Genomic DNA, 27,218 nt, shown 5'->3' with positions numbered 1-27,218 from the left:
CTATGCTTATCTTTAGTGACACTCCAATTTCTAGGCAAAATGATATACCTCTTTTGGGGATTACCCTGACTTCTAATCTCTCTTGGCTCAAGCACATTACAAATATTTCTTCCTCTGCATCTAAAAAACTTGGTTTTCTCTTTCGCTCTCGGCGTTACTTTTCTTACAAACAGCTGCTCACTCTTTTTAAATCGCAAATCTGCCCTGCCATGGAATATTGTTCCCACATCTGGGGTGGTGCCCCCAAAGTCTCTCTCAGGCTTCTTGATTCCATTCAGAAAGGGCAGTTAGGTTAAGGATTCATCTCTAACAGAGTTTCTCCACTCGCCGTCTCATAGACGTACTGTTTCTGCTGCATGCCTCTTCTACAAATACTTCCACGGGCACTGTTCTTCTGAATTGGCTTCTATAATTCTCGCTCTCTCTTTCAAAACAGTCCGAACACGTGCTGCCACCAGCCAACATCCATTTACTGTCCAACTTCAAACTCACAGAACTGCCGTTTTCTGGAACAACCTTCCTTCAGACATATTTCCTGAAAATTATAGTCTACAGAAGTTTAAGTCCAATGTCAACAAATATCTTCTTTCATCTTCTCAACCTCCAACCCAAGCATGGTACTAAGTACTATAGGTTCTAAAACCTCTCGTATTTGGGGTTTACATAAAAAAAAAAAAAAAAAAAAAATTGCTGATGATACAAAGGTTGGCAGGGTAGTTAATAAAAGTAATCAGGGTATGGTACTGCAACAAGATCTAGAAAAAGTAGGCAGATGGGCTGAGAAGCATCAATGAAGTATAACAATCACAAATGCAAGATACTGCACATGAATAACAAAAAACATAAAGTAACATATTTTATGGTAACAACTCAAGTTAGTAGAGAATGACAAAAATCTGGAAGTATATGTCTAATCAGACATGAAATTCTCTAAGCAGATGGAACATTAGGACAACTCAATTCGGCCCTGGAAAGATTGTGTAAGGCTCAAGCAGTAGAATTTTTTTCAACCTAGTCTGTACTTGTTAACAGGAGAGACTGCTTCTACAGGGGTGGGATACACTTAAATAGAAAAGGTGCAAGAATATTTGCTGATGCTATCAAGGCAGTGTTAGGTGGGTCGGAAAATTGCTAGCTTCGGGGGTACAAGGTCTAATAGATTAACAGTAGCCAATGGCAGATGTGAAAGCGATTCTTGCACTGCTTCTATTGGAATGAGCAGCAGCCTGGAAAACAAGATGCAGGGTATTTCAGAGACTGCTGGGAGTCATTGTGGTACAAGTAAACACATGGGTTGTGTTAGGGTAGCTAAGAATAGGAAGAGGTGCATGTATACTTGCGTATACACCAATGCTAGGAGTTTGGTAAATAAATTTGATGAATTTGAGGCATTGCTCAAAACATCAAAGGCAGATGTTGTTGGGATATCAGAGACGTGGTGTCACACCACAGAAATAAGGAATGGAGAAGTGGAATTTCTACATCGCTGGACAGTGCAGTGTCGAGTCAGTTTGGTGTGACATAAGCATTGGCAGATCAAAATTAAGAGTAGGAGTGTGTTATAGGCCTAATGACTCTGATGAGTATAATAAGAAACTGTACAGGGAAATGGAGTGGGCCTGTAAATCACAGAGTCTTATAATGGGGGATTTTAATTTCCCAGATATTGATTGGAATTTGTGGGTTGGTCATTCACACACTAGTGAGGCTTTTGTGGATTTATTGGATGATTGTTTTCTACATCAGCTTGTTCAGGAGGCAACTAGAGGGAGTAATACTCTTGATCTGATTATCAGTAGTGATTCTTCATGCATTCAAAATCTGCAGATAAAGGAACCATTAGGTGACAGTGATCACAGTGTGCTGACATGGGATTTACTCAAAGAGGTAACTACCATCAGGGATAAAGGGAAGGGTTTTTGCTTTCGTAAAGGTGACTGTGGTGGTCTGTGACAGTATTTAAATTATATATGGTTAGACCAACTGGTGATGTTACCAACAGCAAATTCAAAATGGGAAGCATTCAAAGAATTTATCTTGGAAGCTACAAGGCTTTATATACCAACTAAGAAATATTGTTCAAGGTTTAGGCCTAAATGGAGGTCAGATGAACTAATGAGATATATGGCAGAGAAGAAAAATGCATGGGATACATTTAAATTAATGGGTGTAATGGAAGCCTAGGATAGATATAAGCTGGTCTGTAACCAAGTCATGAAGGAGATTAGGCAGGCAAAGGAAGATTATGAGAAATCTTTGACAAAGAATGCAAAGAAAAACAACAAAGAATTCTTTACCTATGTAAACTCTAGAAGGAAAGGGATGAATCAGATTGGTCCATTGGATATTGATGGTTCAACTGTTGACGATCCTGCTCAGGTGGCTAACAAACTAAATGAGTATTTTGCATCTACATTCACACATGAGGAGTTATTTAGGATGGGAAATGCCAGAGGTGAGTTAAACTCTGGCACTGAGCTAGATGATTTTGTAATAACTGAGAGGAAAGTGGAAGAGAAATTGTTGAAGATAAACATAAAAAAGGGACCCGGGGTGGACGGGATCTATCCAGTTATATTAAAGGAGGCAGCAAAGGAAGTAAGCAAACCCTTAGCCATAATTATGAGAGCTTCTTTGGACTGAGGGGAGGTACCATGGACTGGAGATGTGCAAATGTGACCCCAATTCACAAAGGAGGATCAAAGGGCGACACACCTAATTATAGACCTGTTAGTTTAACTTCTGTTCCAGGAAAATTAATGGAGGCACTGGTTAAAGATGCACTGCAGGATCATCTAGACAAGACTTCAGTTATAGCTCGGACACAGCATGGTTTTGTTAAGGGAAAGTCTTGCCTGACCAATTTGATTGGATACTATGATATGGTCACAAAGGAACTGGATGCAGGAAATAACTTTGATATCATATATTTGGATCTTAGAAAGGCTTTTGATACTGTTGCAGGTGGAAGACTGCTGAACAAATTAGAGCAGTGTAGCATTGGAGGCAAATTGCTGCAACGGACAAAGTGATTGTTGAGTGGGAGAAGACAGAGAGTGGTAACCAATGGAAACTGCTCATCGTGGACTAATGTTATTAGTGGAGTCCCTCAGGGTTCAGTGTTAGGTCCATTGTTGTTTTCTATATTTATTAATGATATTGATGAAGGCATATCAGGCTTAGTGTCTAAATTTGCGGATGATACAAAGGTGGTAAATGATAATAATGATGGTATGCTACTAAAAAGGATCTAGGAATATTAGTCAGATGGGCTGAGAAATGCCAGTTGAAGTTTAACCTTGAGAAATGCAAACTACATATTGGTAGCAGCAGTGTTTCCAGATTCCCAACAGATATTATTCTTCAGAATTTAGGAACAAGAAATTGGAATTCCCGGGAATTCTTGGGAACTTCCGAAATCATGAGTTATTCTGTATTTTTCATATCATTTTATTTACATGTTTTTAAAAAATAATAAGTGACCATAATAATAAACAGTAAATCATTTTTCTGTGCTAGGGTTATACTAAAAGTTTCAGAGGTTTTCTGTAAAAAAAAAACGATATAATAATAAATGCATGGTTTATTATTATCATGAACCAATATCTTGTGACAAGATTATATATTTCAATAGCATGTAAAAATGATTGCTACATGATATAGCCCTTTGATAATAAAAAACATTAAAAGAAGGGAACATTAACACAAAATAAATGCCAAATAAAAATCATAAAAAAATTGAAAGATAATACCAGAAATATTTAATATTTAAAAAATTATCATTCTTAAAATGAAATTTAAAACACACAAAGCATTAATTGCCCTATCCAATAGTTGTGATCTTTGTTTCGTGACAAATATTTCAGATGTAGAAAAATTTCTTTCATTTTGCGTTGACATTGGTCGAATTGTTAAGAGTGCGTCCAAAAGCATCTTCAAGTTGGCATTAAGGTACATTTATTAGCTATATGGTGCTATGGTGCAAGGAAGCCTCAGGCTTATGTTGCATCAAACAAAAAAATTCCCAAATTACCCTGTGAGAGAGAGAGAGAGAGAGAGAGAGAGAGAGAGAGAGAGAGAGAGAGAGAGAGAGAGAGTTAGAAGTAGAAAGGAACCACCAAGAAAGAGAAGAATGATGATATCCAGCTCAGGACCCTGGGTGTGAACAAGCCCATACTCACCAGATGTGAGCCCCTGGGGTGATTTTTCATATAAGCTCATTTACTTTTTTAATGATGAAAGTTGTGATCTTTCAAGCATTTTGTCTGCTTGCTCTGATTTTGGTTTTGCCATTGACATCAATATTGCTTTTGCTAATTCAGATTTTAGGTCAGTTTTTGATTTCATGTCAGAGTATTCCAAAACAACATTCACATTTTCTTTTAAAAGTCTTTCCATTTTGCTAATTGAGCTATTTCATTCTTGTTTGCCAAAGGAAAAAATTCATACTTTTCCACCTCATATAAACAACTAACATTGCTTAAATATTTAATGAGGGATTCTTCTTCCAGTCACATTGCTCTGTGAGGAGTTTTTGTGGCCATCAACAAATTCCTCCAACTGCATTGATTGTGTGCTATACGAGCAGCATCGCAAAGTGTCATGCCCAGAAGTTCACTGATCCAATCCTTCCACCTAGTTGCAGGTCTTCCTCTGCACCTCTTCACCTCGGTTTTACCTTCCATTATATTCTTCAACAGAAAGTTTTCCCTTCTTACTATATGACCAAAAAACTTGAATTTTCTTTTGTTGATGCTATGAAGAATTTTAGGCCTGCCAATGAGGGATACTAGATCTTTATTCCTGCATTTAAGCAATTCATTTCTAATTTCTTTTAGAAGCATACTGCTCAAAGCAGATTTCTGTTTTTCCAAATTACTAAAAAGAAACTTAAAAATTCCTTCACTTGTTAGAAGATTTGCATCATGATTACTTAATGCTTCAACTGCTAATCAAACAAGCTTTAAGCAATTTAACATATTTCTCACAATTTCATAATATTCCTCTTTCCATAAGTGACTGAGCTTCAGCTGTGATAAAACAATTTTAATTGGATTTAGGATCTTTAAAAATCTTTCAATCATTCTTTCTAATGTGTTCCAGCATGTTTTACAGTCCAAAATGTTTACAGTTCCAATTTTTCACTACTGATTATTTCCTGCTGCAAAAGAGAATTTCTCACTGGAGAATATTTAAACAGTTTTACAATTTTTCTTATACTAAAAATTGCCGGAGAGACATCATCTTGCAGATCATACCAATCGGCTCTGGCTACATTATCTGAATCAGAATCATTGCTTTCATCTTTTTTGTATTCAGAATCTGCATCATAATTATTTTTGCTGCTACTTGTTTTTGATGCTTCATCTTTTAATTTTTTGATGTAAAACACTTTTGTTACAGCAAGGTGAAGTGTATGATTGTAACATAACTGCTGAATAATCTGTGATAAGTTTCCAAATTTTTCCATAACTGCTGCACCATCACTAGTTGTTGCAACCACATCTGCTTCAAGTTTTAATTAAAAGGTTTCTAATCATTCCTGAAGTATAAATTACTCTTTTTCTGCAAGACAGTTCCCATGAACTCTTATTAAACCAAGATTCAATGACGTCTCATTGTAGTATACATGAACATCCATGTATCTTCGATTCCTACAACTGGTCTACTCGTCTATGCAAATGCTCATTTTCTTATTTTCACATTTGAAAGCACCAAATTTCTTGATGTACAGTTCTATTTTACTGTAATAGTTATGTATTAATGCCATAACTGATGATAGACTTTTTGGAAACTGCAGTCCTTTGCTTAAGAAACTTGCCCTAATAAATTCACTCTTTGAGATGGTGTTGATAGATAATCCATCTACTGCTGCAAGTTTGCTTACCAGTTTTTATAAATCTTGTGACTCTTGTCTTTTGACATACTGTAAAATTGTGCATTGGTTCTAAGTAGTAGTAGGCATTGGCTTATTGGGATTATTTTCAGAGTTTTTTGTCCTTTTTGTGCCATATTTGAGATGCCTATGAAGTCTACTAGTCGATGATCCCTTATACTGCAATGATTTAACGGAACTGATTTCCTTTATCTTTCTTAAAATAGAGTGAATTCCGGTTATTTGGGACACCGGTTAATCAGGGCAGTCATTTATTTGGGACAAATCTTAAAGAACAGAACCAAATCGAGAAAACAGCCAGGATTTTCTTCGCTTAATTGGGGAAACATGCCATTTAATTGGGGCAGGAGATTGTAGCACTCGAGATTACCCTACAATTGTCTCTGTCCTTACCAGGTGGTCTGGTCGGATTTCTGAAGGTCACAACCATAAAACAATTAGCAGTTTCTGGTTTATTGGGCTTTTCTGTTAGTGCAATCTATTATAAATGGATAGTAAACTCGATCCTATTAAATTTGCGATAATACCGGCAGCTGGAATTCCGTGGGTTTTTAGGTTATTATGGTGAAATGTGTTTCCCCTTCTATGAAATCTTCAATCATATAAAAAACAACTTTTCAGAATCTTCTCTTCATTCTTATTTTTTAAGCTTCTTAACTTGTTACTCCTTATCTCACTTGCACATATTGTGTTAGTTGCAATTTATGTGTGCCGCAGTTATTGTTATTGATTGCTTATCTTTTTTACTGTTTAAAGCCATGCCCATAAGAGTAAATTTATTTTTATTTTGCAACCTGTGGAAAATATTCTTCCAATTTTTACATATCATTTAAATTTTTAATTAGTAAGGTAATAAAGTGTAAATTTGTGCTTAATATATTTTTACTTTTATAGCCTGTGGATAATATTCCTCCTATTTTTGCTTATTAGAATCGCTGTTTAATAGAATTAAAATTAGATTCACAAATGTGATTACAATGACTGGTGCATACTGCATGCCGTATAGTGAATGATACTTTACTATGGTGAGTCCATCGTAACATGATTTGATCGTACAGAGAATCAATTATTATGATTGATACTGTATTTTTAACTATTTATATGAAACTTCGCATAATTGGGGAGCCGCTTAATCAGGCCAAAATGCACTAGTCCCTGATGTATCCCAAATAACTAATTCCATTGTACTTCCAACATTCTTCATACTCTATACTCATTATTATGGATATCTAAAAAAAAAAATTGTTTAATAAATAAAAAATATTAAGTTTAGTAGTATTTACAAAGAACTGTAGCCTAAAGCAAATATTCAAACACTGGAAAATGACAGCAAACATAACTGGTTAGTATTAGAATAATGTAACATTCAGATCTCCCTAGAAAGGTTAACAGCACTACACAGAATCACGTGTCAAAATTGCCAATTTAAGGACTTATTTTGCTTCAAAACTTATTATTTCTTGAAACACTACTCAGGATTTGTATAAAGTATATTATGCATATAAACTAATTAATATTTATTTTATTTGCAAGAATGACTCACTGTTAGCAGCAGACAGGCTCACGAATACACATTTATAACATGGCAACAGTTACAAGCAAGACTGACTGATTAGACCATGACTGCTTCTTCCCTATGTGTTCCTGTCTCGGTTTCCAAAAACATTTACCGCAACCCTCAACTCTGCGTGTCAGCATTTCCTGCTCTTGCCTTCAACTTGACATTAGTGGATTCCTTCGAACCAGTAATGTCTCTACGTTGATTTTTAAGCTTTAATTCTTGCAGGAGAATTATAATACTTTTTCCCCGTTTTCCCAATTTCTCGACTGATTTTTCTCAGGATTCGGAAAAACATATAAATTTCCCAAGAAATGCCAGGAAGGAATTCTCACATGGAAACACTAATTAGCAGTAACTTCAGAGTAACATACCAAGAGTGTGGTGCTACACTCAGGGTAGTAAAATGAAAAAAAAAAAAAAACAAGGGGAGGTAACTGTGCAGTCAGATAAGAAGTTCTCTGAGCAGTACACAGGCCTAGGAGAGCAGGTTTTGTCAATGATATACACAAATTTTGCTACCAGGGATAAGGAAGTGATTATTCTACTGTATAAGGCAATGGTCAGGTCATATCTTGAGACATATCTTGGTCTGTAGATCTCATTTTAGGAATGATATAGAGCTGCTGGAATAGGTTGTTTGTAGGCTTTATGGCACAAGGGCAGCAAGGTCATAATGCATCTGCTGAAATAGGTACAGAAGGGCAATGAGATTGGTGAGGGGCACAAAAGGATGCTCTTAAGAAGAAAGGCTTCAGTTCTGCAAACTGCAGCATCTGAAAATTACGTACCTGCAAGGCAATCTCATTGAAGCAGACAGGAAGAATGCAGGATGGCATTCTTCCTGTTGCTCAGACTATGCACATAAGGTGACATAAATTTAAACTGAGGAAGCCTAGTTGCAGAAGTTTCCATTAAACCACTGGGTGGTTGATTTCTGGAACAAACTTCCATCTGTTGTTATGAAATTTGATAGCTTAAATAAATTAAAGGATGGATTAGGCAAACTATTGGAAGGAATGGTTAGGTGAAATGGGAGGGGGGTTTTTTGGGTGATGCTGTAATAAGCTTGCTTTTTTTACACATTTGTCATTACTAATACCAATACTAAAAGTGCTTTCGTCCATCATGTAGTTGATTGTTTGAAGAAACTTCCATTTCATGTTATGACAGTGAGGTAGTTTCAATAAATTTAAAGAAATAGACAAGTTGAGGGGGGTTAGACAAGTGATGTACGAAAGATGGTTTTTTTTTTTTTTTTTTTTTTTTTGCTAATTCTATATAAACTTGCTTCATTTGTCACTGCTAATACACTAAATACAGAATATTATCCTATTTTATGATATCATTTGGATTCGATCATATTGATCACAGATAAAAGATAGGTCTGGCAGCATAAAAAGATGCAACTAATTCATTTCTACAGGTTTGGTAGAATTTGCACTGCTTGTTGTAATGGGTGTATTTATTGCTTGGTCAGTTTTTGGTTTTGTTTGTAAGAGCAGAGTACATGCCCAATGTGCTATTGAGATGTCAGTTTGTGATGCAGTTACTTTTTTCTGTACTGCCGTTGCAGCTGCTGTGTATGTTCTTACTGCTGGGAGTAATGGTATCTGCTTTTTTGCTTCTTGGTATGTGATTCAGTTTTACTAAACCTCAGTCTCTGGAATAGGCAGGGTGGTCTGCTTTGCAGTTTGGACAGCAAGGGCACTGTATATGGCATTTTTTATCATTATGGTCTTTTTGAGCCAAAAGTGGCACAAATAGCTTGTCCTCTGCATACTATTTGGGAATGGCCATACTTTTGACACTTGAAGAATCTTATGAGATTGGGGATGTATGGCTTTACTTGACAATTCAGGTATCTTGCTTTGACTGATGTTGGTAGAATAGGAGCATTGAAAGTAAGTATGATGGCATGGGTTCGTTCAGATTTCCATCCTTTTTAATAAGGATTCTTTTGGCATGTACGGCATTCTGGTTTCATAACTCTTGTACAATTTCTTCTTCAGAGCTGTTTAGGAGGTCCCATTCCACAATAATCCCTTTTGAGGTATCTAAAGTGGTATGTGGAATGACTTTGATGGGAATCCCGCCAAAAGCTGTGATTTTAAGAAGCTCTGAATGTCGGTGATTTGTCGTTTCCATCAGAAATTTTAAAAGGCAAACAATTTTCGGTGGTCCGGCTATATGTTCTAAGCACCTTTGTTTTACAAAGGGAGAAAGTTTACTAACAGGCAGGTCTATTAGGAAGAGGAAAAGTATAAAGAGTGGAGAAATGGATTGGGTCACATCTTTCTTTTGTCTCTTGGAAGTAAATGGATTAGGATCATCTTGTTGCCGATTATGATCAGTTTGATCCATAGATCGCACCATGGGGAGGCAGGAGCGATCTATGGTGCGATCAATGGATCAAAGATCGCACCATGGGGAGGCAGGAGCGGTGCCACCTAGTGACCAAGCGGCTGGAGAATTAGTTTCTAAATGAGAAAATGAATAACTATCCTAAAAAAAGAAAGGTAATTTTCCTTCCTGGGTTCTAACTTAAAATCTGCTAAGTACAGAACCACTTATAATGAACTGAGTATAAGAAAGCAGCTAGAAATGAAACAGAACAAAATCACTTGAAAGGATCACTTTAATTTCTCTTAAGAAAAATCATTTGGTCCCTATAGCTTGGCACTCGGAGCCTGCAACAGGAACTGGGAAAAGTTGAGCAGATGGGGTGAGAGGTGGAAACTGAAGTGAAGTGATGTGGGTAGCAGAAACCCCACAGTAACGTATCAACTGGGTGGTAGTAAACTCAAGGTAGTGGATAATGAAACAGACTTGGGGGTAACTGTGCAATCAGATATGAAGTTTTCTGAGCAGTGCAGACAGGCTGCAAAAACAGCTCATAGAGTCTTGTCAATGATATACAGGAATTTTGCTAGCAGGGATAAGGGGGTAATTGCCCCTTGTATAAGGTAATGGTCAGGCCAAACCTTGAGTACTGTATGCAGGCCTAAAGGCCATATTTTAGGAAGGATGTAGAGCTGCCGGAACAAGTACAGAGAAGGACAACAAGATTAGTTAGGGGGGAAGGGTTGGTGTTACCAAGAAAGGTTTAAGTTCTGCAAATTGTAGTTTCTGGAGACTAGGCACCTGTGAGGTGATCTAATTGAGGTGTATAAGGCCTTGAATAGCTGAAGCAAGCTCAATGCTAATGGGATTCTTCCTCTTGCTCAGATTACTCACCTGAGGGGATATAAATTCGAATTGAGGAAAGAAAATTGTAGAATAGATGTGCAGAAATTTGCCTTTAGCCAGCGGGTGCTTGATAGTTGGAAAAAACTTCCATCTATCATAGTGGAGGCCAAAAACCTAAATAGGTTCAAGGCAGAACTAGACAAGCATTTGGAGTGAATGGATGGGTGAAATAAGAAGGGTTTTTTTTTTTTTTTTTTTTTGGCTGATGCTATATAAGCTTGCTTTCTTACATCATTTACCTTTACTAATGCTATTCAATTAGTTTTATCAGTTTTTACTCTTTATATTTTAAGTGTAAATATTACATATGTTTCAATGGGGAATTTTAACTTTCCAGATATTGACTGGAACTTGTGGGTTGGTCACTCACACACTAGCAAGACTTTTGTGGATTTATTGGATGACTGTTTTCTACAGCAACATATTCAAGAGGCAACCAGAGAGAGTAATATTCTTGATCTGATTAGCAGCAGTGATTATTTATGCATTAAGAATTTGCAGATAAAGGAAACACTGGGTGACAGTGATCACAATGTACTGATGTGGGAATTACTTAAAGATATAATTACCATCAAGGCAAAAGGGAAGGGCTTTTGCTTTCGTAAAGGTCACTACAGGGGTCTCAGAGAGTTTTTAAATTCTGTACAGTGGGATCAACTGATGATGTTACCAACGTTGAATTCTAAATGGGAAGCTTTCAAGGACTTTATTTTGAGGTTACTAGGCTTTTCAATCCAATTAAGAAATACTGTTCAATGTTTAGGCTTAAATGGATGTCAGATGAACTAATGAGGCTCGTGGCAGAGAAGAAAAATTTATGAGATGCATATAAAGTATCAGGTGACACAGAAGCCTATGGCAGATATAAACTAGTCTGAAATCAAGTCACAAAGAACGTTAGGCAGGCAAAGGCAGATTACAAGAAATCCTTGGCAAAGGATGCAAAAAAAAACAGCAAAGAGTCCTTTAATTATGTAAACTCTATAAGTAAAGGGATGAATCAGATTGGATCATTTAACATAGATGGGTTGACTATTGATGATCATGCTCAGGTACCTGATGAACTGAATGAGTAGTTTGCTTCTACATTCACACATGAGGAGTTATTCAATAAGCGGAGTGTCAGAACTTTATCAAACTCTAACATGGAGCTAAGTGATTTTGTAATAACTGAGAGCAAAGTGGAGGACAAATTGTTGAAGTTAAACATAAGGAATGCACCTGGGGTGGACAGGATATATCCAGTTATATTAAAGGAGGCAGCAAAGGAAGTAAGCAAACTCGTAGCCATAATTGTGAGAGCTCCCTTGGACCTGAGGGGAGGTCCCCATGAACTGGAGGTGTGCAAATGTATCACCAATTCACAAAGGGGGTTCAAAAGGTGACACAAGTAACCATAGACCCATTAGTTTAGCTTCTGTTCTGGGGAAAATAATGGAATCATTGGTTAATTCTAAATGGGAAGCTTTCTAACCTTTCTAAAAGGTTAAGAAAGCATTGCAGGATCATCTAGAAAAGACTGCAGTAATAATTAATAATACACAGCATAGGTTTGTTAAAGGGAGGTCTTGAATAACCAATTTGATTGGATACTATGATGTGGTCACAAAGGAACTGAATGCCAAAAATAATTTTGATATTATATACTTGGATTTCAGGAAAGATTTTTATACCGTTGCACATGGAAGACTGCTGTACAAATTGGAGAAGAATGGCATTAAGGGTAAGTTGCTACAATGGATAAAGGCATGGTTGAGTGGGAGACAACAGAGAGTGGTAATCAATGGACACTCCATTCTTGGGGGGGCGCCTCCGTAGCCAGGTGGGAAGGACCAGTAGTGTGTATCACATGCTTCTTGATTAGACCGGGGATCGCGCCCATCACCGCCAAATACGGAAGATGCGAAAAGGTCAGGGAATGACCACCGCATATCCCGGAGCAATATGGCCTTAGTTGCTAATGCTCCTAAAAACCAAAAACAACAACAACTCCATTCGTGGACAAATGTTATTCGTGGAGTTCCCCAGGGTTCGGTGTTGGGCCCATTGTTGTTTTGTATATTTATCAATGATATTATGAAGGTACATCAGGTTTAATGTCCAAGTTTGCAGATGATACAAAGGCTGGCAGGGTTGTTAACGACAGATGCTACTCCAACTGGATCTAGATAAGTTGGGCAAATGGGCTGAGAAGTGGTAACTGAAGTTTAAGATTGACAAATTCAAAGTACTACATATGGGTAGCAATAACCGGAGAGAAACCTACCAACTGTGTGATACTACACTCAGGGAAGTGGAAAGTGAAAAAGAACTGGGGTAATTGTGCAATCAAATATGAAGTTTGCTGAGCAGTACAGATGGGTGACAGGGCAGGCCATGGAGTTTTGTCAATGATATATAGGAATTCTGCTAGCAGGGACAGGGATGTGATTAGCTTTAGCATTAGCAAGGGAACATGATCCAAGAAAGCAAGCTTATATAGCATCAGCCAGAAAAACACACACACACACCCTTCTCATTTCACCCATTCTCGCTCCAAATGTTTGTCTAGTTCTGCCTTGAATCTGTTTAAGCTATCAACTTCTACAACGACAGATGGAAGTTTTTTCCAGCAATCAACCATATGCTGGCTAAAGGCAAACTTCCACATATCTATCCTACAACTGTCTTTCCTCAATTTGAATTTATACCCTCTCAGGTGATTATCCTGAGCATGAGGAAGAATCCCATCAGCACTGAGCATGCTCAAACCATTCAAGGCTTTATACACCTCAATCAGATCATCTTGCAGGTGCCTGTAATTTGCAAAACTTAAGCCTTACTTCGTAAGTTCCATTCACTAATCTTGTTGCCCTTCTCTATACTCGCTCCAACAGCTCTATATCCTTCTTAAAATGAGGCCTCTAGATCTGTATACAGTACTCAAGATGTGGCCTGACCATTGCCTTAATCAAGAGGATAATCACCTCCTTATCCCTGCTAGAAAAATTCCTGTATATCATTGACAAGACACCATGAGCTACTCTTGAAGACCACCTGTACTGCTCAGAAAACTTCATATCTGCCTGCACAATTACCCCAATTCCTTTTCACTCTCTACCACTGTCAGTGTAGTACCACACAGTTGATATGTTACTCTGGGGTTACTGCTTCTCATATGCAGTACTTTACATTTGTCAATGTTAAGCCAGTTTCCAACTCTCAGTCCATCTGATCACTTTTCTAGATCCTGTTGCAGCAGGAGCAGCTTACCGTCATTTGTGTCATTAACAACCCTGCCGACCTTGTATCATCTGCAAACTTGGACATTTAGCCTGATATACCATCATCAATGTCATTAATGAATACAGAAAACAACAATGGACACAACACTGAACCCTGGGGGACCCACTAATAACAATAGTCCACGAAGAGCAGTGTCGATTGATTACCACTCTCTGTCTTCTCCAACTCAACCATCCCTTTATCCACAGCAGCATTTTGCCTCCAATCCCACACTGCTCCAATTTGTGCAGTAGTCTTCCATGTGCAACAGTATCAAAAGCCTTTCTAAGATCCAAGTATGTAATATCAAAGTTATTCCCTGCATCCAGTTCTTTTGTGACTGCATCATAGTATCCAATCAAATTGGTCAGGCAAGACTTCCCCTTAACAAAACCATGCTGTGTCTGAGCTATAACTGAAGGCTTGTCTCGATGATCCTGCAATGGTTCTTTAACCAGTGCCTCCATTAATTTCCCTGGAGCAGAAGTTTAGCTAACAGGTCTGTAATTACCTGCGTCTACCTTTGATCCTCCTTTGTGAATTGGGGTCACATTTGCACATCTCGAATCCATGGGTACCTCCTCTGAGTCCAAGGAAGCTCTCATAATTATGGGCAATGCTTTGCTTACTTCCTCTGCTGCCTCCTGCAATATAACTGGATAGATTCCATCCACCCCAAGTGCTTTTCTTATGCTTATCTTCAACAATTTCTCCTCCACTTTCCTCTCAGTTATTACAAGATTATCTAGCTTACTGCCAGAGTTTAATACACCTCTGGCATTCCCCTTCCTGAATAACTCCTCGTGTGTTAAGGTAGATGCAAAATATTCATTTAGTTTGTTAGCTACCTGAGCAGGATCATCAACAGTTGAACCATCGACATCAAGTGGACCAATCTGATTCATCCTCCTTCCTTCTAGAGTTTACATAAGTAAAGAACTCTTTGCTGTTTTTCTTTGCATCCTTTGCCAAAAATTTCTCTTAGTCTGCCTAACCTCCTTTGTGATTTGGTTATAGACCAGCTTATATCTATCACAGGCTTCTATGTCACCTGTTAATTTATATGTATTCCATGCATTTTCTTCTATGCCACATGTCTAATCAGTTCATCTGATATCCATTTAGGCCTAAATTTTGAACAATATTTCTTAGTGGGTATGAAAAGCCTAGTAGCTTCCAAAATTATTTATTTCAATGCTTCCCACTTTGAATTTGCTGTTAGTAACATCATCAGTTGGTCCCACCATATAGAATTTAAATACTGTCTCAGACCACCATAGTCACCTTTACGAAAGCAAAAACCCTTCCCTTTACCCCTTGTGGTAATTACCTCTTTGAGTAAATCCCACTTCAGCACACTGTGATCACTGCCGCCTAGTATTTCCTTTATCTGCAGATTCTTAATGCATGAAGAATCACTACTGATAATCAGATCAAGAGATCAGATCAGATATTACTCCCTCTAGTTGTCTCCCGAAAATGCTGCTGTAGAAAACAATCATCCAATAAATCCTCAAAAGCCTTACTAGTGTGTGAGTGACCAACAAACAAATTCCAGTCAATCTCTGGGGAATTAAAATCCCCCATCTCCGATTTACGTTACATGACTTTCTTGTCTCCTGTCAAGTCATATGTATTAATTTATAATGTTACGTTTGAAAAAACTAGGTCGTTATATGTATTTAGTTAAAAAACACAATTTAATTGACAATGAAATTTAATAAGATTAGTAGATTTTACTGATTAATTGATACTACTATATTCGCTACCTAGTTTTTCGTTAAACCTTGTGCTATCTAGTTTGGGGTACACGTATTGCATAAGAATGGGGGCAAGTTATGATCGGTAAACCTACGGACACGAGGTATTAATTATTTTCAAAATCGCACTATCTAAATTCAAAATTAACCACAGAGCTTGACTAGGTCTATAAGCTACTTATAGAAAATAATTTAATCTAACAATTAAATTTAGATAAACCAGCTAATTATAATTAAAAACTTTGCTTTTGCGGGAGCTGCAAAACTTGTCCAACACGTGGATTAGATACCCTTACCGATACTAGTAATAACCTACAAAATCTCTATCTAAGTTCAAATTAAACTAAAGTATTATCCTGTTATACAAGGCAAGAGTCAGGCCATACCTAGAGCACTGTGTACAGGTCTGGAGGCCTCATTTTAGGAAGGATGTAGAGTTGCTAGAACGAGTACAAAGACAGGCAACAAGATTGGTGAGGGGAACAAAGGGATGCCCTTATGAAGAAAGGCTTAAGTTCTGCAAATTGCAATGCCTGGAGAGTCAGCACCTGTGAGGTGATCTGATTGAGGTGTATAAGGCTTTGAATGGGTTGAGCAAGCTGAATGCTGATGGGATTCTTTCTCTTGCTCAGATTAAGAACCTGCGGGGGAACAGATTCAAACTGAGGAAAGACAGTTGTGGAATAGATGTGCAGAAACTTGCCTTTAGCCAGCAAGAAGTTTATTGGTGGAACAGACTTCCATCTTTTGTTGTAGAAGTTGATAGCATAAATAAATTTAATGCTGAGCTGGACAGGCATTTGGAACAAATGGAGGGGTGAAATGGGAGGGGTTTTTTTGTTGGCTGATGCTGCATAAGCTTGCTTTCTTGCATTGTATGCCTCTATTAATGATAATGCTAAATATTTTTTTATTTTACTTTTGCATACCAGTGGGTTGATTGGCTGGACTTTTTAAAGAATATTTTGATGTTATTCTTTACAATCCAGAAAGCCCCTTTTTTTCAGTCCTTTATTTGTTTTTATAATAATACTTAACATCATTAATTAGCTGAAGCTATAAAAAATGCTATTAATTTGAAATATCAGCAGAATATTTTGTCATTAACAGAATGCACTGCTAATACAATATTAACCGAGTTTATTATACTTGAACTGCTACTGTTGTTCACTTTACACATTAATTTTTATCAGCTAAAAGTATAGCTCTATGCAGTTTTATGCAATAAGTTGTATCAAATCCTATTTTTGTACCCATTCTTAGAGAGAAGATAACTGTTGCTAAAAAAAAAATACATAAAAAGAAATTATATTTCATAATGTTTACCATTTATTTATTCCAGAAGTAACTCTCTTCTTTTAACTGTTTATTACATAACTTAAAAAATTATATATAATTCGTTTGCTATTAATGATAACTATACTTTCAAACTATCCAAGTTCTATAAACTGATTTTTTAAAATAAACTGAAAAATGGCATTTCCTTACATTAGTAACTTCTGTTAGCTGTTGCCAATGCCTTTCTCTAATAGCAGGATTTCTGAGCTCTGCAACAACTTGAAGAGAAATCAGTAGATTGTTAATAGTTTCCACAAGTTCACTGTAAGCATTCCATTGGCGCACATCTTTATCAAAGGATTTAACTGTCTGCAAGAATTCTTCACACAGAGTTTCAAGATGTCCGACATCGACTTTCATCCATAGAATTTTTTTCCAATCATCAATAGACCTTTGTACACTGAATATGTAATCCCAAAGTTGCTTCAAAAGTTTAACTTCACTTCTACATTGCTTTAACTTTCTAAATTCTGGAATATGAACTTCAAAGAGAGCTGCAGAATCTTTAAGTATTTCCATTTCTTTTTCCATCTGTGTAACGTCAGCATCAAGCTGTTTAAGCATGGTACAAGGATCATCACATGTATATGAAAATACAACAGAATTCTGAAAATTTTCACGAAATTCAAGCTGTATATTATCAAAGTCTGACCCTCTTTGTCGAATTGCTGCAGTCTCTATTGATAGTAATGATGATGCTTGATGTTTCACAGCCTCACATAATTTCTTGGTATTATTCCACATCTCAGGTAATTTCTAGAAAACAGGAAACAAAAATTACAATATTAATAAATATTAAAAATCATTTTTGCTAATCTACTTATAGTTTATGATATGATTATGATTTGCAATACACATGGCATGGAAATTTTAGGTGTGATTAAGTGAATAAAAATAGTGGTTTTATAAACCACTATTTTTATTCACTAAAAAAAATAAAAACATTTACTATGTCCCCCTGCCCCACAAACACTTCCTATTTGGTATTTGCCTTTTCACATCAATTTGGCAAACTGAAAAGTTTATAAAATGTCTAAGGCTATAGTAATTATTTTTTCAAAAAGAAAATCCATTCCGTTTCCCCTTAACCATTGTTACTGCTTTGAATAAATCTGACATCAGTATACTACGATCACTGCTACTTAGTGGTGCCTTTACTTGAAAATTCTTAATTCATGATGAATCGCTGCCAATAACAGGATAAAAAAATTGCTTTTTTTTCCCCCCTTTTTGTTACCTCCCTAACATGATATAGAAAACAGTCTAAAAATGTTCTGTTACTTGATTAGTTAGCTCCAACCTCACAAGTTTGAATCAGTATCCAGAAAGTTAAAATCCATCCATTAAGAGACATTTTGATTTGCTGGTGGCCTACTTTATTTATCTATATAGTTGTAGTTGTTTGCTATACTCTTCACAGTCATTTGGCCATATAATTTGGCATTATAACATATACACCGATGAGTCAAAACATTATGACCAGCGAATCGTTATGCAAATTGAAGCAACTGCAGGTGAACCATGGTGTGGGCATGGGTCAGGGCACAGTATAAAAAACACATGATATTGAGCTCCGTTAATCAGTGTTAATCTTGTTCTTCAGATGGGAAAGACAGCAGACTTAAGCGAGTTTGACAAAGACCAAATTGTAATGGCCAATGACTGGGTCAGAGCATATCTGAAATGGCACGGCTGGTGGGAGCTCACGGTCAGCCGTGGTTAGTACCTACCGAAAGTGGTCCAAGGAGGGAAAACCCATGAACCGATGGCGAGGTGTTGAACAACCACGGCTCATCGATGCTTGAGGTGAGTGAAGGCTCTCCCGGATGGTATGTGGCACCAGAAGGGTGGCTGTGGCACGTTTCGCCTGTAAATGGAATGCTGGTGACAGGACCCTGCTGAAAATGTGGCTGCGCCACTCCAAATGCCCATGCTAACCATGGTTCACCAGCGACAGTGCCTACAATGGGCACACGAGCATCGAAACTGGATCTTGAGTGATTATAAGGTCATCTGGTCTGATGAATCACATTTCCTGTTGCACCATGTGGACGGCTGGGTACGTGTGCATCGTTTAGCTGGGGAACTGATGGTGCCTGGATGCACCATGGGATGAAAACAAGCCGGTGGTGTTATGCTTTGGGCAATGTTCTGCTAGGATACCCTGGGTCCAGTCATCCATATGAGGGGCACTCTGACATCTACCACCTACCTAAACATCATTGCTGACCAGGTACATCCTTTCATGGCAATGGTCTTCCCCCTCTGGTAGTGTCATCTTTCAGCAGGATAGTGCGCCATGCCACACTGCCCGGATTGTTTGATACTGGTTTGCGGAACATGAGGAAGACTTCCAGGTATTGCTGTGGCCTCCAAATTTCCCAGACATCAATCCCATCGAGAATCTGTGGTTTGTGTTGGAACAGCAACTCTGATCTGCAGCATCTCAACCATGGACACATTTGGAAATCTAGTAGTGTTCACGCCTTTCCGGGTACGAGCTGTTTTGGCTGCATGTGGAGGACTAACATCATATTAGGTAGGCGGTCATAATGTTTTGGCTCATTGGTGTATGCACTCTCAATTTTGTTTTTCAAATGATATATCTCAAAGGACTGATTCACTATGACACTAAAAAATTCATACATATTGGTGTACTACTCTAGAATTGATTATATCTTCATGTAAACACAAGTATATGCAATTAATTTATTTAAGCTATTAATCATTGTTTTTCATGTATTATAGAAACCCTTAATAGGCAGCAATCATGCAGTTAGCATTAGCATTAGTAGAGGCATATGATGCAAGAAAGCAAGCTTATTCAGCATCAGCCAAAAAAAAAAAAAAAAAAAAAAAAAAACAACCACTACTCCCATTTCACCCCTCCGTTCGTTCGAAATACCTGTCCAGCTGAGCCTTAAATTTGTTTAGGCTATCAACTTCAACAACAAGCGATGGGAGTCTATTCCACAAACCAACTGCCCGCTGGCTAAAGGCAAATTTCCGCACATCTATCCGACATCCGTCCTTCCTCAATTTGAATTTATGCCCTCTCAGGTGATTATTCTGAGCAAGAGGAAGAATCCCATCGGCATTGAGCATGCTCAAGCCATTCAAAGCCTTATACACCTCTATCAGATCACCTCGCCGATGCCTAGTCTCCAGGCTCTGTAATTTGCAAAACTTAAGCCTTTCTTCGTAAGAGCAACCCTTTGTTCCATTCACTAATCTTGTTGCCCTTCTCTGTACTCGTTCCAGCAGCTCTACATCCTTCTTGAAATGAGGCCTCCAGACCTGTATACAGTACTCAAGGTGTGGCCTGACCAATGCCTTATACAAGGGAATAATCACATCCCTGTCCCTGCTAGAAAAATTCCTGTATATCACTGTTTATTAGAAATACTTTCAAACCTAAAGGCAGGAAAGGCTCCTGAGGTTGAGAGGGCGCTGAGTGTAATTGTAAGTGGATGTCATGAAATTAAAGCTCAAAGAAATTTACTTATTTATTTGGTTATCATATCATATCATGCTTTATAAGTAGCTTTATAGACCTAGTTACCCTTGTTATTTTTAATTCTAAGCTGGATGATGAAGAAAGAAGTTGTAGTTGTTAATTAATAGTAAAGGCATGGGTTTTAATTTCAGAAAGGGGCCTATGACAGTCTAGGAAGTCTATGACAGTCTTAATGAAGTAGTCCAAAAGTCATGGATGCATGAGTACCATTAAAAAAATATAGTACTGTATAAGGTGGATGTCATGTTGGATGAATATGGCGATAGCCAGAAAAAAGAAGGTATAGGTTAGCTACAGAGTAATAAAAAGTACAGAAGTTCCATAGCAGATGTAAGTTCATATGAGAAATCTGAAATATTACCAAAGAAAGGGTTAGGTTGGCAAAGGCAAAGATGATTATGAGAAATCACTGGCTAAGAGAGCAAAAAATAGGATCATGTAAGTCTTAATGATTTACATATGGGAACATAAAGAAGAAAAGAATAAATTAGATCAGGCCATTATACAATGGATAAAGAATAGTTGTAGGTAGCCTAACTAATGTTGCTGATAAATGGAACAAGTACTTTAGACTCAATCTTCACAGAGCAGAAAAGTGCAAGTTGGGCCAAGCAGTATATAATTATCAATACTGAAATTACAGAACACTGTTTATTAGAAATACTTTCAAACCTAAAGGCAGGAAAGGCTCCTGAGGTTGAGAGGGCGCTGAGTGTAATTGTAAGTGGATGTCATGAAATTAAAGCTCAAAGAAATTTACTTATTTACTTGGATATCATATCATATCATGCTTTATAAGTAGCTTTATAGACCTAGTAACCCTTGTTATTTTTAATTTCGATAGATATTTTGTAGGTTACTACTTAATATATGTTATAGTATAGAGTGAGTGGTAGGGAATTCAAATTTTAATTGTGGTAAGTAGGTAGCTAATGCAAAACTAGATAGCTAAGTATGTATCATTGCATTTAGAAATCTTAGATAGTGTAGTATTGAGAACTGATTAATTAAATTGATCAACTTATTAATTTTCATTGTACTCAATCAATTCAATCATGCCCCAGACTACAGCAGCAAAGCAATGAGAGCAAAGTAGCTGGAGTGCTGTGGCTTGGGAGAGAACCGAGGGGGACAGTTCTCCAACACATCACAGCCTCAAAAAATATGCGAATTGTGAAATGTTTGTGCACCATTTTGGAACAGGACATGATCTAGCCAAGGAGGATGTCTTTGTGTGTGCTAGGTGCAGAGTGTCAAGCAATTAGGAACCAACTCAGTGTTCTGATGGGCGTCTGTGAGAATTTAAAGAGTCAGTTAGATGCCTTCGAAGGTATTAAAGTGGGAGACTCATCAAGCTCACAGCTGCCCAACTCAACACCAGAGCGCCCTCTACACAGCTTCAATCTCCAAGGCAGAATGCAATGGTCGCTCAGGAGCTAGTTATTGTCGGTGACTCCATTGTCAGGGAGATGGGTAATAAATTGTATAAAAAAACTGTGTGTACCCTGTAAGCATAAAAGATGTTTTAAGTGAAAACGTCTTTAATGCAAATCAGAACTGTTTTAAAATCGAACAGCTAGAACTGAAGTTATCAATTTTATGAATAGTGAAAGGGAATGAATGCCATACTGCTATAGCTTTGTTTGTTTGTTGTTTGGTTTTTAGGAGCATTAGCAACTAAGGCCATATTGCTTCGGGTAGATATGCGGTGGTCATTTCCTCATCCTCCGTATTTGGTGGTCATGGGCTCGAACCCCGGTCTAATCAAGAAGAATGTGCTATGCATTGCTGCTCCTGTCCACCTGGCTACGGAGGTGCCATTACTGTAGTCTTTGTTTTCAATGATGGCAAAGACAAATGCAGAGCACTGTCTTTGCCATCACTGAGAATATCAAAAACAAAAAAACATAATAAACCTAACAAAATAAAAATGGAGGTAGCAATGAGAGTGCAAGAATGACAAAGACCACTGAGATTGCATAAAAGACAAACAGAAAATCGAGTGTTGGATTTAGCAGTGCCTTCAACCAGCAATGTCACTCGATCTAACAATGATGTACCCGAACTGAGAATTAATTATGTACAATGCAACAGTTCTCCAATTGCGGAGCAGATGAGTTTAAATGATCAAGCTCCTTTTTTATACACCAACTTTTATTTACATAAGAATGCTCATAGAGAGTTTGAAAGAGTATTTATGAAAAATAATTTGTGTTCTGTATGCTACATTTGCGATCATCTATTGTTCGAAAATGGTAGAAACCAGATGCTAAAGATGCACCACTGATATTAGCATTAGTTCAGGCATATGATGCAAGAAAGCAAATTTATACATCATCAGCCAAAAAAAAAACCTTCCCAATTCACCCATCCAGTACTCCAAATGTTTGTTTTGCAGAGCCATAAATTAATTTAAACTGTCAACTTCTACAACAACAGATGGAAGTCTGTTCCAGCAATCAACTACCCACTGGCTAAAGGCAAATTTCCGCACATCTATTTATTATACAACTGTCTTTTCTCAATTTGAATCAATGCCCCCCTCAGGTTTGTAAACTGAGGAAGTGGAAGATTCCTATCAGCATTGAGCCTGCTCAAACCATTCAAGGCCTTGTACACTTCAATCAGGTCCCCTTGCAGGTGCCTAGTCTCCGGAAAACTTGCAAAACATAAGTCATTCTTTGTAAGAGCCCCTTTTGTTCCTCTCACCAATCTTATTGCTCTTCTTTGTACTCATTCTAGCAACTCTACATCCTTCCTAAAATGAGGCTTCCAGACATGTATGCAGTACTCAAGGTGTGGCCTGACCATTCCCTTATACAAAGAGATAATCACCTCCCTGCCTGCTAGCAAGGTGTGGCCTGACCATTTCCTTATACAAAGAGATAATCACCCCCTCGTCTCTTCCTATACATCATTGCGAGACTCCATGACCTTCTCTGGCAACCTGTCTGCACTGCTCAGAGAATGTCATATCTGACTGCACAATTATGCCCAGGTCTCTTTCATTCTCCACTTTCCCAAATGTAGTACCACACAGTTGGTATGTTTCTCTTGGGTTCCTGCTACGCTTATGCACTGCTTTGCATTTATCAATGTTAAACTTCAGTTGCCATTTCTCAGCCCATCTGCCTAACTTCTCTAGTTCCTGTTGCAGTAGCATACTGTCTTTACTGTTATTAACAATCCTGCCAACCTTTGTATCATCTGAAAACGTGGACATTAAGCCTCTTTCACCATCGATATCATTGATAAATACACAAAACAACAATGGACCCAACACTGAACCCTGGGGGACTTCACTAATAACATTAGTGCACATAGAGAAGTGTTCATTTATTACCACTTATGGATGTAATTACGAACATATTGCAGTTGAAAGGTTATAGCCTGTTTGGTCAATTTTACATGGTCAACTTTTTCAAGCACAGAATTTCAACATTGTCGCGGTAGTACACAAACACATGCACATTTTGCTGTGGCTAAATAACACTCCCAAAGATCCTTTGGGCAAGAACAATCGCAATTATCGACAAGTTCATGTCTGTCTGTCTCTCTTAGTGAGGCTTCAGGAACATCAAACTCACAAACACACGTTACAAGAAAATAACGGATAAATGACCGTGTCGATTTGAAGCAACATTCATGCCTTTTCACATGAATTTGAAGCACCATTCATTCCTTGTCAATACGTCATTTTTGTATCACAAAAACATCATTTACAGCTTGTCAGTTTGATCGACAAACTGGAAATAACGTCACTGCAATGCAAAAGTGTGATTTCTTGTTCACCAATTTGATCGACAAACCGGAAATGACATCAAATGATGTTGTTGACACCAATGATTGTCACCTCTTTTATCCCCTTGGAATTCACTATTCTGGCACAAATTTTCGTCACATCATTTTGGTGTCGCAAAATTGCCATTTCCAGTTTGTTGAAACATGGAAATGACATCATTTCTATCATTGATGTCATTTCTGTGTTGCAAAATCATGACAAATTGGTTTTACTTCAGTTCTGAAATTTAGTATGTGCAGCTAAAGATGTTTTCACATCAAAAAGATCGGTGGAATAGGACCATGATATGTCTGTCAAGGACAAAAGTTGATGACGTAGAGCAGATATCTCTATTAAGGGCACAAAGGGTGATATTGTTGTACACTTGGCACTAATGACATTAAGAGTAGGATGTGACGCTTGTAAAATAATGGGATGCATATAAAAAAATCGACCGACACAGAAGCCTACGGCAGATATAAGCTACTCTGTAATCAAATCACAAAGGAGGTTAGGCAAGCGAAGGCTGATTATGAGAAATCCTTGGCAAAGGATGCAAAGAAAAACAACAAAGACTTCTTTACTTATGTAAACTCTAGAGGGAAGAGGATGAATCAGATTGGTCCACTTGATGATCATGCTCAGATAGCCGACAAACTGAATGAATATTTTGCATCTACATTCACACATGAGGAAGTCTGTAAGGGGGAGGACAGAAGTTTCCTAAACTCTAACAGGTAGCTAAATGATTTTGTAATAATGGAGAGCAAAGTGGAGGAGAAATTGTTGAAGTTAAAAAATGCACCTGGTGCAGATGGAATCCATCCAGTTATATTGAAGGAGGCAGCAAGGGAAGTAAGAAAACCCTTAGCCATGAGAGAATCCTTAGATTCAGGAGAGGTCCCCCATAGACTGGAGATATGTGAATGTATCCCCAATTCACAATGGGGGTTCATAGGGTGCCGTAAATATAGACCTGTTAGTTTAACTTCTGTTCTGGGGAAAATAATGGAGTCACTGGTTAACGATCCATTGCAGGTTCATCTAGACAAGGCTGAAGTAATAATTCAGAAATAGCTTGGGTTTGTTAAGGGAAAGCCTTGTGTGACAAAATTTGATTGGATACTATGATGTGGTTACAAAGGAACTGGATGCAAAAAATAATTTTGATATCACATACTTGGATTTCAGGAAATCTTTTGACACTGTTGCACACAGAAGTCTACTGTACAAATTGGAGCAGTATGGTATTAACAGTAATCTGCTACAATGGATTAAAGGGCAGATGAGTGGGAGAAGACAGAGAGTGATAATCAATGGACACTGCTCTTTGTGGACTAATGTTATTAGTGGAGTCCCACAGAGTTTGGTGTTGGGCCTGCTGTTGTTTTGTATATTTATCACTGATATTGATGAAGGTATATCAGGCTTAATGTTGAAGACTGCAGTTGATACAAAGGTTGGCAGGGTTGTTAATGACAGTAATGGCAGTGTGCAACTGCAACAGGATCTAGAAAATTTGTGCAAATGGGCTGAGAAGGGGCAACTGAAGTTTAAAATTAACAAATGCAAAGTACAGCATATGGGCAGAAGTAAGCGCAGTGAAACATACCAACTGTGTGGTACTGCACTTAGGGTGGTAGAAAATGAAAAAGATCTGAAAGTAATTGTGCAGGCAGATATGAAATTTTCTGAGCAGTGTAGACAAGCTGCCAGAGCAGGTCATGGGGTATTGTCAATGATATACAGGAATTCTGCTAGTAGGGAAAAGGAGGTGATTATCCTTTTGTATAAAGCAATGATCAGGCCATGCCTTGAATACTACATACAGGTCTGGAGGGCTCATTTTAGGAAGGATGTAGAGTTGCTTGTGCGAGTACAGAGAAAGGCAACAAGATTGGTGTGGAGGAATGAAAGGGTGGTCTTACCAAGAAAGGCTTAAGTTGTGCAAATTGCAGCGTTTGGAGACTAGTGCATCTGCTGGGTGATCTGATTGAGCTGTATAAGGCTTTGAATTGGTTGAGCAGGCTCAATTGTGATGGGATTCTTTGTCTTGCTCAGATTATGAACTGAGGGGGCATAAATTGAAATTGAGGAAAGATAGTTATAGAATAGATGTGCAGAAATTTGACTTTAGTCAGCACATATTGATTGCTGAAAAAACTTCCATCTTTGTCGTTCTGGAAGCTGATAGCTTAAATAAATCCAAGGAGAAACTTGACTAATTTAGAAGGAATGGATGTGCGAAATGTTTTTTTTTTTTTTTTTTTTTGGGCGGATGCTACATAAACTTGCTTTCTTGTATCACATGCCTCGATTACTACTGCTACATATAACCAGAAACTTTGAGAGAAAGGAAGCACGAAATTGCATTGAACCATTACAATTAATCATTAGGTCACCGTATTCTGGAAAGGATCCACTGGAATAGAGAAGTATCAAAGCATCACCATTCCATAAAGGCAGTTCTAAAAGAGAAGCAAGTAACTGCAGTCCAGTCAGTTCCAACCTCAGGTGTATTGAAAATAATAAAAGAGATCCCAGGGGCTCACACCAGGTGAGTATGGGCTTGGCACACCCAGGGTCCTGAGCCGGATATCATCATTCTTCCTTTTCTTGGTGATTCCCTTCTACTTCTCTCTCGGGGTAATTCAGAAAAAAATGTTTTTTTGGCTTGAATAAGCCTCAGGCTTCCTTGCACCATATGGTTAATAATAATAATAATGTTAATAATAATAATAATGTTAATAATAATAATAATAATAATAATAATAAAATACAATATAGAGGTATCTCAATATAAATGATATTCTGAAACACAGCATGACTGAATGATGTTTTAATGCTCCAGGTTT

General features: G+C 37.7%; 1 protein-coding gene across 1 annotated transcript in view; it reads right to left on the bottom strand.

Moving 5' to 3' along the window:
* The window catches only part of LOC150089496 (dynein beta chain, ciliary-like), a 1,205,440-nt gene that overhangs the window by 841,519 nt on the left and 336,703 nt on the right, over positions 1–27,218 (bottom strand). Inside the window, 1 exon segment of the mRNA XM_090390004.1 lies at positions 17,216–17,821. Coding sequence (XP_090246130.1) covers positions 17,216–17,821 — 606 coding nt within the window.

Source organism: Mastigoproctus giganteus, chromosome 2 (assembly GCF_048544385.1).
Source record: "Mastigoproctus giganteus isolate SK-2022 chromosome 2, ASM4854438v1, whole genome shotgun sequence".
Classification (NCBI taxonomy): Eukaryota; Metazoa; Arthropoda; class Arachnida; order Uropygi; family Thelyphonidae; genus Mastigoproctus; species Mastigoproctus giganteus.
This window is presented reverse-complemented; position numbering and strand designations above follow the sequence as displayed.